The sequence below is a fragment of the Melopsittacus undulatus genome, chromosome 3 (assembly GCF_012275295.1).
Source record: "Melopsittacus undulatus isolate bMelUnd1 chromosome 3, bMelUnd1.mat.Z, whole genome shotgun sequence".
In the NCBI taxonomy this organism is placed as follows: domain Eukaryota; kingdom Metazoa; phylum Chordata; class Aves; order Psittaciformes; family Psittaculidae; genus Melopsittacus; species Melopsittacus undulatus.
This window is the reverse complement of record NC_047529.1, coordinates 25,976,918-25,996,129: the sequence shown is the minus strand read 5'-3', so window position 1 is coordinate 25,996,129 and position 19,212 is coordinate 25,976,918. Positions and strand designations below refer to the sequence as shown.

General features: G+C 35.9%; 1 protein-coding gene across 2 annotated transcripts in view; it reads right to left on the bottom strand.

Annotated features, from left to right (window-relative positions):
• The window catches only part of NBAS (NBAS subunit of NRZ tethering complex), a 173,252-nt gene that overhangs the window by 22,757 nt on the left and 131,283 nt on the right, over positions 1-19,212 (bottom strand). For both annotated transcript variants that reach the window (XM_005143310.4, XM_034060637.1), the window contains one exon: positions 2,014-2,153. In XM_005143310.4, the coding sequence (XP_005143367.2) occupies positions 2,014-2,153 (140 nt within the window). The remainder of the gene's footprint in view (positions 1-2,013; positions 2,154-19,212) is intronic.

The window sequence follows — 19,212 nt, the reverse complement described above, 5'->3', positions numbered from 1 at the left end:
CAGGGAGTGAAAAATGCACCTTTGATTTTAATATTGGGACAACTCTTAGTAGGGAAGGGGAAAACTGAACCATTGTTGACTTACTCATTAAATAAATAAATACTAAAGGAAAGCAGAAAGACAATATACCCAACTGAGAAAAGAGAAATATGGAGGGAAGGTGGCAGAAGGAGAACTATGCCTCTGTCATTTCTTTCAAGAAGCAGCTTCAGTTTTCTTTTCTAAAACACTGCTAAGGTAGGGAAGAGAATGGACTAATATTTTTCTCCACCCCTCAACCTAGCAGAAAGAACTGAAGAATGAAACAGCAATGGTGACTGCACCCTGTGCCCACCACCCTCTAAAAAAAAAAAGGGGGGGGGGAAATTATTAAAACAAAAGAAATATTTTCTATACTATGAACATCTGCTCCACTACTCACATCTATTTTCATTTTTTGGTCATCCAGAGTTTCAGGTAAAGTCAACAAAATCTGGAGTATCTGAACTACTTTATTTCCCTGGAGATAATGACTATGAATTTAGCACTGAACTCTAGAAAACTAGTTGGGAATCTGCACTGGAGAACCCATTTGAGAATCACAACAGTCAGAAGTTCTTCATGCAACCAGTACAGGTGACTATTACTGGTGAAAGCAAAGGAGACAATATTCTCCTAAAGGCTTTACAAAGCCTCCCAGCAAAGCCAAAGCAGTAAAGAGAAACACTGAATTTTTAGTAATAATAGAAATTATTAAATAAATAATAAATCTCATTACAGGATGAAACCTGCAGTTTGTTCTTCTCAAGACATGGATGGTCAGTCTCACATCAGTGCCTAAGAAGATGAAAGAAATTCTCCTGGAAGCACTTCCAAGCAAAGGAAGGACAGGGAGAAGACTGAATAGTCAGCATGAACTTAAAAGGGTGAAACTGTGCCTCACCAACTTGACACCCTTTTATGATGAAATGACTGCCTTGGCAGATGATGGCTGATATTACATACCTTGAATTCATTCAGCAATGCTTTTGACACTTTCTCTCAGAAAATACTCACAAACTGATGAGGCATGGGCTATGTAAGTGGTCAGTGAAGCAGACTAAAAATCAGTTGAACTGCCAAGTCCAAATGGTTGTGACCAGTGGCACAAAGTCCAGTTGGAGACTAGTGGCCACTGTCTCTAAGCTAGCTAACCGTCAGATAAAACATGGCATGCTGTACTCACTAGTCAAATATTTATTAGTATTATTGCTCTCCTTGAAAGATACTTGACTTTTGCCTCAGAATGTAAGATTATATAAACCTTGTATCTTAGAAGTGATCATCATTTATAGATCTCTAAATGTTCAGAAAGTCACAGACAAAAAACAAATAACTGGTGAAAAAATGTCATCAGGATGTTCCAAATTAACACTTTCAATAAATACCCGTTCTGATGAGAGCAATGCTGATTCATTTTAATAATAGTTTTAATTTTAAATTCTTGGGATGGATATATGTGTCCTAGTACATACTATTGACTTTTGGATACTTTATTCAGAGGCAGAAAAAATAGCGGATCTAAGAAAGAGAAGCACCATTGCTTGTTACCATTTCTCTTATAAACCTCCTACAGACTATCTCCCACAGCCAAGTGAACATTAACTTTCAAAGGTTTTTCTCTAAAGTTTAACTCTGAACGGAAAAAAAAGAGTCAGAACTTTCTATTTCTTTTTATGGCTTTTGTACATGCTGCCAAAAATAAGAGCAAAATACATAACTTAGATTTAAGTGACTACAAAGATCTCCCGTGCAACAGCTCCAGCAAAAAAATGGCTTTCTGACTCCTCCATGATATATACTACATATGTATACAGTTTTTACAAGAAAATGGTTGATTCAATTCTGCTTCAAATAAACCATTTATTCTTCCCAGTATGACCCTTTCTATAGGTCATACTCCTCTCAGACATGACTAAATTCATTGACTGAAAACTATGTGATATTATCAAACAAAAAGACTTTGAACTTATGATTGTTTGAAGAAATGCTCACCTATTGCTCGTGTCCATCGGTGGCCAAGCCTGAAGTAGTAAAACCAAATGCTGAAACTCAGATGGGCTGTGACTAGATTCCAGAAGTCCCAGGAAGAGATCGTATCTTTTTTCTTCATTTTCAATATCTGCTATCTCCACCTGGGGAAAACAAAAGAAAAAAAAACAAGTTTGTTTTGTTTTTGTTTTTTAAGAAATCAATGATTTAAAAGAAATGAACAAACTATCTGTAAAGGACATCACTGCTGTAAAACAATGTAACAGTGTAATTTTCCTGGAAACCCATTTTATCACCTCTTATTTTCTATTACATGCATCTCCCTTCTTCAAACACCAGAAATTCCTTAAATTTAATTTTCAGGATACATAGACATGCATACATACACACACACATATTTTTAAAGGATGGGTATGTCTAGTGCTTCTCTAACATGTATTACTCTCACTTACCTATGAAGATTCAGTGGTTTTACCTGAAATTCTAATCTTTTCTCCTATAGGAAAGAGCCCTGAAAGAGGATTCTAAATTAAATTTACCCAGCAAAGAACATATGCTAACAAGTACAGTAATATTTCTCTATATAGGTGTTTGAACCTAAGAAAAACAAAATTCTACACCCCATCAGCCAGCACCAGACCACTTTATCTCAGGAAAAGTGTCCATCTGAATTCAAAATCTTCAGTTTCTGCCAGAACTTGAATTCAGGGTTCTTTTACAGATAGTTACTGCTTGCAGTTTGAAGGGTAAAAAACTGGAAGTAAAAGGTCTAACTGTTGGAGGAAGGCTGCAGTATATGAGAACCAACTTGCTAGTAAATGAGAAGCAGCTTCTGTTTAAAAGTTTGGCTATCACACTAGGAGAGCTTTCACAAATGGAATACCTATTCACTGTCTACCTGACAGGAAAAAAGTTCTTGGAGTTTAAAAATAATTTGTTACAATAACAAGGTAGCTTCCTCTGTGTTATTAACACATGCTAATACCAGATTTTAATTCCAAAGTTTGAAAACTTCCAGGATATCAAACACTTCAGCTTCATCTTATAGTTCTGTTGAAGATACACAGCATTAACTGCTAACTTTTCTTTTTCAGTCCAAGTAGTTCTAAGACAATAAACAGCAACAAAATTTTTCATAGTTCTACAGCTACCCTAAAGGATTAAAGATCACATTCCCATCTTTTCAAAGAGACTCTGAGACATCAAGGGTATATTTTTCAAAAGAGGCTAGAAAACAAACACTACTGATGCATTTATCGAGTTACCTAAGTAATTTATGACTTTAGAATATTTAGTGCTGAAAAACAGCTTGCTTCTGTCTGAAGGGTACTTCTGAAAATACCATATACCAAAACATTTCAGATAGTGAAGAGATTTTTCTGAGATCTGTCCATTTAAACTACTTTTCTCTACTACAAATGTCATATAGCAGACATCAGTTACCCACTTGTAATATCTGTGAATTCCACCTATACTTGTTGATATAAAATATTATGATCTTCAGTATTTAAATCCCAAGGCTGAAAAGAGAAGGAATAAAAACAGGAAAGGATAAAAGGGACATAAGACAGGCTAAGGATCCAAAATATTTAGCAATTTAGTAAAATATGTACCACATAGACAACAAAAGCTTTCATACTGCTTAATTAACCTCCTTTTTTAAAAAAACTAGCTCTTTAAGTATTTAAACCAAGTAGGTTGCATTCTGGATGGTCCACTGTGTACATTTTAGTATATATGCATAAACAGTATGTTATTTCAAAAAACAGACTAAATGTTAAGATCTCTCTAATGATAACTGCAAAACCAGTAAGAAATGGCACAAACAATATTAACAGATGAGAAAAACTCTCACAGAAATTGAGCCATTACTAGCAGAGAACAGATCATTCTTTACAGATGTCTGAGCTACTTTCTGGAAAATGTCTGTAAAGATGCATTATTAGGCAGAATTCCAGTAATTTTTTATGAGGTTAATTAACCTAACATTATAATGCTGCATTTTGGACAGCTAGAGCCTCGCAACATGACTGCTGATAACAAAACGCGCATTAATATGATTGAATTAAATCAGAATTAACTTATTCTCAAACATGGTGCACATCTCTGCAATATGTCTTTCTATAAAGGCGTTTTTTCAAGTCGCCTACATTTCCCACCAAGAGTAATAAAAATAAAGTGAATTTTCTACAGTTATTTATAGTTTTAAAGAAAACTATTGAAAATTCACTTTTTATATGGCATTTTAAATGTATGCCACTTCCATTTACCATGAAACAGATGAAACGAGAAAGTAGAAACGTAGCGTATAAGCATGCATAGCTTTAAGAGTACATGTGATGATCTAAAATTGCAGTGCTAAGGATAGAGGAAATGGAAGGTTAATGAAAGAGCAACAGATGGAAAATATCTAAGTACTGAATGGTAGCTGACAAGTATGATTACTTAAAAAAAAAGTACTAGTCTTATCCTATCTTAAACTCCCCACCACTCCACCTTTCAGGCCCCTTTTTTCCTTCTTCAATGTATCTTATGCTCCTGCTTCATGTCAGTCATCCCTATACTCCACACACATCTGCATTTCAAGTATGTTTTAAGCGTTATGTGACTCCTGTGACAACCTGGGTTTTTAAGTAACTCCCCCATGCCCCCTGGCAAAGAAAAGCTGAGATTCAGACATAAACCCATGCTTCAACAGCAAAGACCCCTGACTCTGTGATGATGGTCACAGTGTCAACTGTAACAGGAGTTGAAAACATCATCAAATACAATGATCCTGCAAAGACCACATCCACACTTCACATTACACTACAAGTACTCCCATTGGTTTTAGTAAGCACAATGTTTAAAATTGTCCCTTTACAAACTAAGATGACTAAAATCTATGCACAATTTGTCCACTAGCATCACTAGAAAAATCCTAAAGCACAGATCAATACTATGTACCAGAAACACAGACAAGAATAAAACATTTAAAAACTTCATTTCAAGGTACAGTTATTCCTATAAAAATAAGAGTCCTTTTAAAGTATCAGTAGATATTATCTGCTATGAAGTAAATCACAGAATCATAGAATAGAATCATAGAATGGTTAGGGTTTCAAAGGACCTAGTTCCAACCCCTCTGCCATGGGCACGGACACCTCACACTAAACCATGTCACCCAAGGCTCTGTTCAACCTGGCCTTGAACACTATCAAGGATGGAGCTTCTTTGGGCAACGTGTTCCAGTTGAACAAGACACTTAAATAGTTTCTTCACTGTTTTATAGTATGTCAAGATAATTTGCCCTGTCTCTAATTCTTTCCTTATAATTCTTCAGAAATAGAAGTTATAATCAAACCACAACAAAAAATGATAGTTCCTTGCTACAAGAAAGCAATACCTTGAAGCAGCACACTGGAATGATTTTTTGTTGTTGTTGTGTATTTATTTGTATATAAACATACCCATACACAGGGAGCATAAATTTTCCTCTGTATAGTCTTCTCTTTGTGAGGCTGAGGGAGAGCATGGTGAAGAAGCAGCTACTTCTCACAGCAGAAACAAAGCACGCTCTGTGTTAAAAGGCAGGAATTTTACTGTAACAGAGGTGAAAGCTATCTGAGGTGAAACTGCCGAGGATAGTGAAGCCTGCTGTTCTGTTGTAATAATGCAGCAAAAAGCTTTAAAATTCCAATTTTAATTGAACACTCTTTGTAGACTCTGGACGATGGCTCAATGTTGCAATGCAAATAGGCATTGTGTTTTTACCAGTATGATCCTCTTTAAAACCATGGAAATGGGACAGTGGAACCCAGTGTCCCCTCCCTTCTTTTTACCCTTTTTTTAATTATTATTATTATTTAAACAAAACCCAGAAAATCCCTCTAAACCACTCAAAGGTTTACTATGCAAAGACAACCGTGAACTGTTCAGAGCCTCTATAGTACAAGTGCCTGTAAAGAAGAAACCATAACTGAACAGAATAATAAGGTCCACAGCATGGCAGTAAGGAGTACACTTGAACTTCAGATGATTCCAAAGGAATGTGAAAAAAGGAAGGAAGGGGGAACAAAAAAAAAAGGCAAGGAAAAAGAAAGCAGAGTTTCAGTTTTAGCAACAGATTTGTTCAATTCTGTCTTGATTTTCCCTAGTTTCATGCCTTGTCTTTTGGCAGCGGAATACAGCTGGCTACACATTTTTCATGAAAATAAAAGGCTGCACAAATATTTACCACAGGGGGAAAGTCAATTAGGAGAATTAATTTGAGAAATGATGCTCATGATAGATTATAAAATGAAATACAAATTAAATAATACCAAACCTTATGTTAAACTGTTTAAATACACAAATTCATTATCCAGGGACTACACGTGTTTAAAATCAAGTATATGCAAACATCTGCATATGCTAATGTTCCTTAAAATATATATATATTTTATATATATAATATATATATATAAGAAAATATATATATAAAGAAACTCACAAAGCAAAATATGGGCTACAAAAAACAGCACTGACTGTTCCTGAAAACTGCATTACATACTAACAGCTGTCAGAACCAGTGCAAACTCCTCTTAATTTCACATTCTTCTCCTGAGCACTTTTCCATCACTTCCCAGTTTCTTCTGTTACTAGGCAGCCCATAGAGGAGTTCTAACTCATCTCACATTACCTCTGCTTAACAAAGACAAAAATCAGTCTGCCTGTCTTAAATATTGTCCAGAAGAGAAAATTAACTGCATTTCTGAATGAGAGTGCAGACTGCAGCTACAGCCTGCAGCAGCTATGACATGCCAGAAGACAAAAGTTAGATTTTCTTTTTATCTGACATATATTACTCTGTGTGCCTTTGAGCATGGCTACATGATTGACTGATTGATGGCTTGGCTTTGGGAATGAAGATTTGGGAAGGTCTTTACCCACGCTTACTACAAGTATGATGACCAAGGGCATGTGGGATATGCAAAACTGGTCAGAAAAAAAGGCAGCTTTGGCAATTAGGAAGTGTTCAACCAGGACTGACAACTCCTGGGCAATCAGGAGTGACCCATGCCCTGGTCTGCCTGCATGCAAGGTTGGATCTGCAGCTTCCCATGTGCCTTGACACCTGCCATTTCAACACTCACCTGTCCATACAGACAAGTTAGAGGAGAAGGCCAAACAACATACTTCACTGAATTAGCCATTTTTCATCACACAGTTATGTTCAGCTTACCAGCAGCAGAGACTTAACACAGCATATGATCCATCACAAATCTTACAAGGACAGTCTTGAACTCCTGTAACTCACAAATGTTAAGAAAACTAAAACAAAATTTATTGCTGGAGTCCAGTTATTTAGCAAACAATTGTAGGAAGTTACATCAGACAAAATCCCCACAAGCTTTATAAAATATGTTTCTATACAAAATGTGAAGTATATGGCATGGGTGCTTCTACTCCTAAAGTACAAATAAAAAGATCAGTCTGGCAGTTGACTGAGATACTCAAGCACTGCTTCCAGCTCTGGGGCCCCCAACAAAAGAAGGACATGGACCTGGGAGAGCAAGTCCACAGTAGGCCACAAAGATGATCAGGGGGCTGGAGCACCTCTCCTGTGAAGACAGGCTGAGAGAGTTGGGCTTGTTCAGCCTAGGGAAGAGAAGGTTCCAGGAAGACTTTTATAGCAGCTTTCCAGTACCTAAAGGAGCCAGCAAGAAATCTGGAGAGGGACTTTTTACAAGAGCATGTAGTGACAGGACAAGGAAGGATGGCTTTAAGTGGAAAAGGGTATAGTTAGATTAGATATTAGGGAGATTTTTTTTCCTCTTAGAGTGCTGAGACACTGGAAAAGGTTATTCAGAGAAGCTGTGGATGCCCCATTCCTGGAAGCATTCAAGGACAGACTGGATGGCGCTTTGAGCAGCCTGACCTAGTGGAGGGTGTCCGTGCCCATGACAGGGGGTTGGAATTGGATAATCTTTAAGGTCCCTTCCAACCTTAACCATTTTATGATTCTATGACTGTATTCTTCAACAGTACACTATCAGAGCATAAACACACCCTTTATCTGACTTGAGCCATCCAGAGGAAACTTGGAAGGCATTTTCTTTATATCCAGTGCTGAAACAAAAACTTAATGCACTTACAATCCCTCCTCAAATAAAACGCTAACTGTTATGCCTGATCTTACACAGATTTATGGAGTTCTTTTCCATCAATGATTAGATCCTATTAGGTACCTAAAATGTTGAAATTGCTCAACATGCTTTATCCACTTTCAGTGCAGAAAGTTTTGACTCATCTTTTTGTTGCATAGATTTGTTATTGCTTTATAGATACACATCATACGAGACACATGAAGGGAGTTCAGATATAAAGGACTGCCTCAAAAGTTTGTTCTGTAGCTTTTAGAAACCCAGTATTTTACAAAAACTGTAAGATAATACACTCAAAGAATGAGAAGGCTAAACAAAGCTGAGGACATCGTACATGACTGATAAAGAAAAACTTTGGCAAGTCAGTCTGCAGGATCAGTTGTTTAGTTCAGCACGTTATCTCAGTCTTGAAACTGCAGTAAGCTTAAAATCAGTATTTACAGCAACAGTGGTATATTGCTGTATCTAAATTGTGTCCCTAAGGCATAGATACCTAGTATATAACAGTCTCCTGATCCTAAAGGACAGAGACATCTGATAGAGTTGTAAATGCTTTATTGCTGAAGCTCTATAATTTGAGAATCTGGTGCTGACTGACTAGCTGATTACCTAGAGAGAGTTTTGTTAAACAAGACTGAAATGCCAATAAAAAGATCTGTCCATTCCAATCCAAACCTCTCCTACCATTCTGAGATAAAATACAAAACACTGTCTATTAACATACAGGAACGATGAGCAGGAAAACTAACGTTGACAGACCTTCTGCCTCCGTCTGCCCAATGAAATCTGTTCTGCAAATTACATTTTTACTTGCTGTGAGCATGGCAGAGCCATGATTTTCATCAACAGTTTTTTTCACCACTAATGGTCTCAGGAAATAATTGATAAGGGTGTTTGTACCCAAAGAATCAAGATGTAGGAATCAGAAAAATATTTTCCTTCATTATAATTGTTTGTTTATTGAGAAAAGCTATATTTGTGCTTAAAAGCAACTCTGTATATTAGAGACATTTCTGGTTTCCAAGAGCTGCAAAACCTACTGATTTACATGATTATAAAAATTCATTTTATTAAATCCACCAGATTGTAAATGTAAATATTTCAAAATATGTTCATGTTTGTCACTGCAGCATAAATTTGAATTAATATGGCATTGAAAATAGAAACACTAAGCAGGCATTTGAGTAATCCCTTATCACAGTACGTTTTCCATTTTCCAGGACTCCCTTGTCAAATGGACTGTTTTTATTTATCTCAATAGCACCATCACTCTCCAAAGCTCTAGTGGTACAGATTTCATCTACAGTGTATTTTAAAATAATACAAAGATCTGAAATGAAAGATTTTATTCAGATTTGAGATAGGGAATGATGATAGTAAAATTTGCTTCCACTCACGAGAACAGGGTTTAACACAGTTTATATGCAACGACAGAAAGGATGGATTATGATTTGATAGAATTTCTATAATTGCATACGACAATAGTCTTGCCTTAAGGAGTTTACAATATAATAAGGTAAATCAGCAAAGAAAATAGTGCCCCTCCTCCACTAACAGGCCAGTCAGGATTGGCCAACAAAGAAGTTCATCTTTCCATTTGGCCAACGAAGAAGTTCATCTTTCCATTTTGTGGGTTAACTTGCAGACTGTCAATCCCTATTCTGCAGGTATCTGTTCAGCTACTTACACACTAACTAGCATTTATATTCTGAAACACACTGGGCCTACAACATTTTTTTAAAAAGAAGACTTATAAATTGTGACTGAGAGGGATATCCTCATAGACACAACAGGGTCAGGCTGGGGGGAGTAGTAAAGGGCTCGAAAGAGCAAACCATCACATTCCCTAGTCACCTGTCTGCCAGGGTATGGGCAAGAGCACACACAAAGAAAGGAAGTCAAGAGTAACCAAGAGAGCAGCTTGGGCATGGACAGTTTGAGGTATTAGTTGAAGGCAGGTTAGGAGGAGACATCACACACAGGCAGACAGAATAGGTTAGAAACTAGCAAACCGATCTGTTTTGCGTGACACACACTGACAGACAGAGATCTGAAGAAGGAGGGAAAGTGGGGAACTACCCCATTTTTTCTCCTTACTGTTTTTCCCTCACTGTATTTATAGTCCCATTCTCCAAAGTTTAAGAGATTGTAGTGCTGGAGGAAGCCATTATTGCAATCTACTCTGATAATCTACACACCTCTGTGCACAATTTTATCTAATAATTTTGCACTAAACTTGTAACATCTGTTTGAGCTAGAATGCTTCCTAATAGATTGTCTTTTGATTAAAGTAAACAAATTTAATATCTTCATGGTAAATTATTCCTACCTATCAATCGAAAGGTAAACCATTATTTGATCTTACCAAGATTCTACCTAACTTGATCTTGCCACAGGAAAATCAGCTTGTCTACACAGTGTTGTTTTCAGTTCTTATTCCTAATTAACCTTCTCTGACTACACAGATACACTTTTCTTTTTCCTATTATTCCTAATAATATTAGGATTAGGATTTCCTAATCCTAAACCAACCTATCCTTCCATGTGTGTTTTTTGACAACTGTTTGCTGCAGAATGCTGGGCTGGACTGGACCTTTATCTGAATCAGCATTGACATTTTTATGTACTTGCACACTAATTAAAATTTACATTCTGAAACACACTGGGCCCATATAATTTTGTCATATACATCTTCTAAGTAAAACTGCAGGAACACAAGGATTCAGGTAAGCATACGTAATGTGCACTCTCACAAGGTAGCTAAACAGCAATCAATGAGGTCAAGCAAAAGCTACTTCTCAAAGATGTATTGTATAGACTTAACCTCAAACTTAGTATCTCCTTGCAACTCTTTCCCCAGTATTTATCAAAATTTTGAGTTTTAAACAATAATGTCATACAGTACCTTTCACTCTATGTGCTAGCACTATAATGCCATGTACTGAGTTAAATGTGGTCAAGAAATACAGTTTAAAGAACACATTTATACAGCACTATGTTTTACATATTTCAAATATTCATACTGTTTTAGAATTAAATTTAAAAGTTTTCCTAGAAAAAGTAGTATTGCCAAATTACTATGATGATGCACTGACATAATCTGCTTCCTTACTGAGCTTTCAGTCTCAGTACTGCACTTGCATCCTATTTTTGGAAACCCTTTTTCGTAAAGCTGATAAGAACTTTTACTCTTGAGAAAACCCATGGAAAGCTGTGGTTTAGATTGCAAAAGTGTTAGTTTACTCACACCACTGCTGGGTAAGAAAAGCGCAATTTGAAGAGCACATACATACAACTGAACAGCAAACCTGGCAAGTTCAAAGATTCCCTGTGTGTTATTAAAAAAAAATATGCTGGTGCGTGTCATTTGAGAAGTCCATCTTTCCTTTAGCACAGATGAGTTTTACCTTCTTAGAAATGTATTCGAAATATATTCCATGCAGAGGAACCTGTCAGTTTTAAATCAGGCTTTTTCATCTTACTTTCTCCATCCTCTCAAATTCACATATGAATAATCCCACTTTCAATCCATTTCCCCCCTTTGTAAATGGAAACTTACATGGTAGCAAGTCACAGCTGAGAGATGGTAACTTAAAAAACCTGTTCCACTAGGCTCATAAATGCTCCCATACAATGATGGAATTTCATTCTATTTTATGAAATAAACCACCATAGGAAAAACATGATTTGGTTTGTAGGCTGGATCATGCTGCAGATTAAATTCCTTTGCTTGAAAGAAGCAGTTTTGAAGCTATGTTTATGGAGTTATCCCAGTTAATAAAAATCAACAGCTATACTAAGGACTATCCACTTAAAAAAACCCCAACAGATCAAAACTAACAAAAAATAAAAAATCCCAACACATTCAAAGTACTGTTGATTTCCATTACTAGGGAGAGCATAACCTGAGATAGTGACGTAAAAGGCCTACCTCACATCTCACCTCCATTTAAGACCAACAAGGCCACTGGAGTTCATGGTGTAGCATAGTCCAAGCTCTGAACTCACAAAGAGAACACAGGCCACTATGACCTAGACTTGGGTAAAAAACAATCGACAACTGACAGATCAGAAATGTCTGCTATCAAAACAACAATCTGATAGCAGTCAATATAAAATTAAGACTGAAGTTGAGGGTTTTACATGGCAAACTGTTCACAACCCATATCTTCTACCCCAAGAGAAGAACTCTAAGGTCAGGTTTTCTTGAACTTCCCCCAACCTGCACTTCACACATTTCAAGTTATTATGAGTGCTGACCACATATGAAAGCCTGCTGCATATAGATACTGAAGTAATGCATACCATCCCACAGGTCAAATCCTGCTCACACTGAAGCTGGTGAACAAGATGAGCAAGTTACGGGATTCAAGTTTAAAAACAAACCAACCAGAAGCTTACTGGTGATGAATTAAACAAAGGCTCAACCACATGCTGAGCTGCCTGTCTTGTAGAAATACCCAAGAAATTTTTCATCCGAACTGATTTATATATTGTTTAATTCCTTATCTGCTTGATATGCAGCTCACTAACAATAAGAAATACACACAGATTCAATAAAACATGAATGTGCTGCCTAATGCATGAAAATGCATAACTTGTGCAGAAAATAAAATCCATTCATTTATATTCTGCAGAAGACTATGTCCTAATCTGCAAATACATTTCAGCACAGAGAAAACCTCTAAACTAGAGGTACTAGATATTAATACAGACATTAGGGCAAATCAAGAACAAAATATGCATTTGAAAGGTTTATATGTCTAGTTAGCTAGAACTGAAAGAGAGAGGGTTAACATACATGTCATTTAAAATCTATATTGACTAGGTGTCAGTTAATAGGTAAAAATTTCTATCTTTGTAAATAATGTCTAAAATGAAGATCTGTGCAACCTGAGGGACTTAAAAATGTGTAAGCCATTTTACTTGTATGTGCCAGCTACTAATCACTGTTTCATATTTCAGTCTATGTATAATATACTCTACATTTAGCACAGACAAGTGTTGGAAGTTGCAACCTAGAAATTACAAGATTTTAATCTTTCAGTACTACTTTTAGCTTTAAGCTGTTTAATTAGCATCAGTCATTTCCCTCAACACCTTATGCAAGTGGCTCTTCAATTTACCTTTCCTGATCATCACTAATATCAAGCATGCACAAGCTCCCAGTATTCAGCTAAATGTATAACTGCTGTCTCAATAACCAAAATCTGCTATTCTTGCTAACAGAGGAAAAAATATTTTAAAAGCTGCTTTCATGTGGATTAAAACCTGTCAAAATTAATCTTTCCAAAATGTCATCCTGGAGATAGGCTAAACTGACAAACTAAACGATCCTAGACCAAGAGCGCTTAAAGTACCAAATGGATGGATATCACAAAATTATTTAAGCTGTAAAAACTGAAATAAATGAGTAGCACGGTTGTAGCCATAAAAACTATCAGAAGGCAGCACTGTTCAACTGTCATACCAAATAGCATTATGGAAGCACTGCATTGGTGGTTTTCTTTTTGATTTTACGTAGCAAAAGTCCTAGCAGTCACAATCATCACAGTCACCATAGTTGAGTCCCTACATAATAATAGCCACAATGTGTGGAAAAAACAAAACAAAATCAACCCCCCCAAAAATGGCTCAAAACCCAACAAAAAAAGAAAGCCACCACTCGATTAACATGAACTACCAAAAATTACTACTATTTTAGGAATACCTGAGAAGTGCTTCCCAGATGATAAGAGTTTACAGACCTCTAAATAAAGCGTCAGCTAGCAAGACAGTTGATGGAATAAGACAACACTTTGAAAAAAAAGCATGGCATCAGCTGAACATCAGCTATTAATATAAAATATTCATTTGAGCTATTAACTAAATAATGTCTAAAGAAAAACAGTTTTACAATTCATTATATTTTCACAAGGCTTTGACAATATTCCTGATGAAACCACTGAAGAACCTGATCTGCTAACAAAATCTACAAACAAACAAACAAACCAACCCCCTGGTTTATGATCAAATAATAAATGTAAAAAGTAGAATTTTTATGATTTCATGACTGCTTCTTTCCTTATATGAATTAAATGATGTTTTTGGAGACCTGGAAGCATTTAACAGAATATTGCATGCAAAAAAGCTGGAAGAAAAAAAATCTATGGTATGTAAATGACCATATGATAACAAATGAAATGTAACAATGGTAAAACCAAAAGATTTTAAAATATGCTAAATTTGCAGCATCAAAACAGGAATCTGAGCCTCACTGAATGAAATTCAGAGACCTCTGAATGTACAGCTGAAGTCAAGAGAGCAGTTAATGTGTTGGCATGCATAAACATGACCTGTTGATTTCCACAGGGAAATCACATTCACATCTCCAACTCCTTTTCAGGAGGTATACTGTGTAACACAGTGGGCTCTGAGATAGAAGGAAGAACAGTTACAGAGAGAGAAAACACCGTGGGTTTAGTAACATGATTGAATTATTTACTTAGTCTGAGTAAACAACAGAAGAAGGAAACAAGTGATGAAGTACATTAAAACAGAGCAGAGACCTTTGATTTTCTGGATTATACTATCCTATAAAACATAGAACAATATATACCAAGTCACATAAAGAGGTCAAAATAATATTTATTTTTTTTAAATCCTACAAAATTTCAGCATGTTTTGCACTCAATACTGCATGGTGTACCAATGCCGAGAATTTAGCAAGAGATACCAAAAGATACCCAAGAATTACAGTTCATCCACTAATTTCTTTGCAACATAATAACAGAATATGGAATACACCACTATTGAGCTCTTAATTTTTCTGAAACTGAGATAAAAGCAGAATATTCAATGATTAAACCATTTTCCACTTACAACTTCATTACAAAAGACCTATTATAATAAAGTGAATTGTCCCCCATGACTCCACTCCAGAGCATTCTTATCTTCCTCTGAAGCAACTGCTGCTAGCCACAGAATACTGCAGTACTCAGGCCTTGCCTTCAAAACTATCCTGTGCACTCAAGCTGTACTGCTTTTCTCTCTACTTTGTCTTATCTATTTTACTTGTGTAGTTAATGGAAAACATTTCATTTGCATCTTAAAGTATTTAATTAATCATACAAGCTATAATTTATGTTCACAGAAAAAATACATTTCACATGTTCTCATAAGGATAAATTGCACCTTCAAGGAACGGAAATTAGTGTTTTAAAATATTAATTAAATTTTAAATTAAATTTCTTAAGCTTAATTTTTATGCAATACCAGTAGAGAAACAATGCTATGAGAATTATAAACATCACCATAACAAATTTACTGAAAGTTGATAGGGCCATAAATCTTTCTTTTAATTCAGCATTTCTCACAAATAAAAGGTGTCTCAGGATTAAACAGATACAGCTCCTTCACTTGTATTTTGCCAGATCAAGCCAAATGCAAAGTCACTGTTACCTGATAAATTACTTCAGCAAAATGACTTGGGAATTCTTAACTCTCACTGTGCTTTCCAAATCCTCGTGTTTAAATCTTTTTGACACAAGTAGAGGCAATAGGAAAATGCTAAAAATCAGTGGACGTTGACTTACTCCCACTGAGACCTTTCTTAATGAAGTCATATGAAGAAGCTTCATGTAAACATAAACACATTTTTCATATATGGAGAAAAGAGGAACAAAAGAGCAATGGAGGCTTGACAGTCATACCCAAGTTTTCAGATAGCCACAATGTCAATACAGACATTATTAGGGTTGTTGAGACATATAAAACTTGTATACGGCTTACATAAATAGACTACATGAAGGGAGGACAAATGTGTGGGGCACATACACAACACAAATTAATCTGGCAATTTCAAAGCTAAAATTAGGGGAAAAAAACGACCACAAAACAAAACAGATAAGAAAGGTGCCTAAAGTTATGATCTCAAATTTGCATTACGTATTTCTCGTGATTTTCAAAAATGCTCAGCTCTCAGCAGCTCTGTATATCCCAACATCATGAAAAAAACATAAAGTAACAGTATGAGGTGAAAAGCTAAATGAGATTACCTTCTCTAAATGACAAAGCTATTTGCATTTAAGTGGCATGCAAACAGTAATTACATTTTGCATCTGCATAATAATTAAACAATCCTTTTCAGACAAGGTGTGTCTTATAGAATCTTCACAGTTATTAACTTCTTATCTTAAACTAACTCTTGGTTTACCTATAGAAGCTTTGTTAGTGCCACTATAATTTCCTGAAGCAAACCCCTAACTCTTATTACTGTAATTTATGCCTTGTAACTGGTCACTGAACTGGAAGACTTGTGTATACACACATCACATGTTAGTTGATACCTTACATATGTTAGTGCCATGAGTCATTACATTCTGTATTTTTGTATGAAAACCAATGGATTTCTCATCTTGGATGGATAAAGTTAAAATCTGATATATACATTCAACCCATGCTCTTCTCCTTCCCCTCAACATTTATGTATATATATATATATTTATATATATATAAAAAGAAGTCAGTACCTTGACCCATATTTTTCATGCACCAGTTAACTAGAAAATTACAGAACCTGAAAAGCTCAGATAAAATTCATCAAGGGGATTAAAACAACGCATGCCTTCTCCCTCCAGCAGTGTGGGATGCTACTGAAATGTGAAGACTCTCAAGCCTTTGAAAGATGAAGACCCCTGAATTTTTAATTTTGTTAACTAATCATGAGAGAATTGGAAATTGCTGTGTTTCTGACTGTTTGATAGGTAGCTGCTTCCATAAAGTACATTTTTAATTTTGTAAGAGCTGGCCTGTTTCCCAGCAATACCTTGATTTGTAGGACCACTACTTATAGCACCTAGAGCATAATTAAATATTAAGTCCCTCCTTGATATATGCAAAGTCTGGCTAAGAGGATTAGAAGACATACTGAGGGGGGCTTTCACACATTTTCTGGTAACTGAACACTACAATATCATTACAGTTATCTTTACTCAATAGGAATCCACACTCATCCTTTATGGTGTCTGCTGTCCCTTTCTGTACCAAGCAATCAATGGTAAAGAAAAAGAAGGATCCCCTTAAAGCATGTAAAAAATGTCAAGCAGGTAAGGATGAACCAACCTGGAAGTAAGAGAATGAATAATTTTTTAAAATATTTGCAATTTAAAGTTCATTTTTAAAAAGCCCCAAACCAACAACCTTTAAACACATTCTTCTACAATCCAAAGTTAACATTGAATCCACACATCCCCCTTCTTAAAAAAAGTGGTTCTTTTTAATTTATTACTTTGCTTGATGAGAAAGGATGACCAAATTAATAATGGTGTAGTGATGCTAGATAAATTGATACCTACAGACTCAACATAGTATTCTGAGCACATGTTTGAAATGTCTACTTTTTGACCCCACTTCACCCAGGACTACCCAGCAACCTGATCAAACTTTTCAACTGTGTTTCAACATCCCCTTCTGTAAAACAGGGCTGCTTTTTGAAGACCTTGGCACCTGAGACATTAACTTGCGCGAGAAATACGCTTAGTTAATGGTTTGCCCAAAGCTTGCTCTGTGCTTTTCAGCAGTCATGGAACTACTGAATACTGCAGTGTTCTTGTACCATGAAGGACTGTGAAACACACAGAGTTTTCACTGTGCTATTTTATTATGCTAATTCCCCTGTTTATGAATTCACAAAATATGCAAACTTAAACATCAAATAAAATCATTGCTCACTTTTTAGTATCAACTTGTAGACTAGCACTTGACATCAGCTGACTAGAAGAGAAAAAAATATGTGAAATATAGTCTAAAGCCGTGGATCACTCATTTGTTTTCTTGGACATTTGTGAAGAACTCTGAATTCCAATGACTGGTACCTAACAGACAAACCAATATGACTCTCCTGTCTAAATCACAGCAAAAAATATTCAATGCACAATCACTAGCACAAAATATTCAATGAAAACAAAAGGTTCTCATCTATCACATTAGCTTGAACTGACGTGAAAATTAGAATAATGTTAAAATATGCTCCAACAGGACTTTTAGCAGCAATTTTTAGCACTCTTAAGCAGCAATTTGGGTGAAACCCCAATGATTTTCATACATGTAGATGTAAGCACAGCCTTCACTATTGCAAAGCAAGAAAACAATCTCTGAACTTAGCTAAATAATAAACACCATTTCCAGAGACTTTTTATATTACAGTATTGTATATATATTTTTATACAATTAGCTCTGAAATGTTTGAGCTTTTCTAGCACAGGAGTTAAGCTTTTTACTACATAGCTTTATGCACTACTTGCTTACTCACAGCAAAAGAGTAGAGCACTTAAGTGATCAGCCAGTCTGTGTTTGGAGCAAAGAGATGGCCACCAGGGGAATTAAATTTTTTTTCCCCCCTAGGGATTGGAGGCATTCTTCCCTCACAAAAAAAACAGGTATATTTTCCTGATTGAAATTAGGAGTATTCTAAAAATCTGCTACTTCAGGGAAATTATTAACTGATCATAGGGATAGACCTAAACAGGCTGGAAGAAGGGGCCAACAAGAATCACACAAGGTTTAATGGCCACGCTGCATCTAGGACAGAAGAAGTGGGGAGGGCTAGGCTGTGGAACAGCTCTGTGAGAGGGCCTTGGGGGTCCTGTTGGGCAGTGAGCCACACGAGCTAGCAGCATATGTGATGCACTCAATTTTTCAAATATCACGAGGCAAAGCGAATGGATGTGTTTCATGTTGTAAAGTTATATATATTTTGACTTACTACATTACGAGAGAAAATCAAAAGTAATCAGACCTCATATATTTCTCAAACAAGCGTAATAAGCCCCACAAGATTTCTGACAAATACAGGTTCTTTTTCTGTCTTCTACAGACATGGGTGAAAGCTATTACTACCTGTAACTTTTTTCTTAAAACATACTCAGGTTGAATCTTTTAGATTTGAACTGCTTTTATATTGGAAAGCAGGTCACAGGCACACAGATATTGACAAAGGATTGAATTGAAGAATCCAATCATACACAAACACCTGAAAAGCAGTTGAGGAGTTAAGTGCTTGTATTACTGTGAATGCAAGAGAAAAAGTAATTTCTAA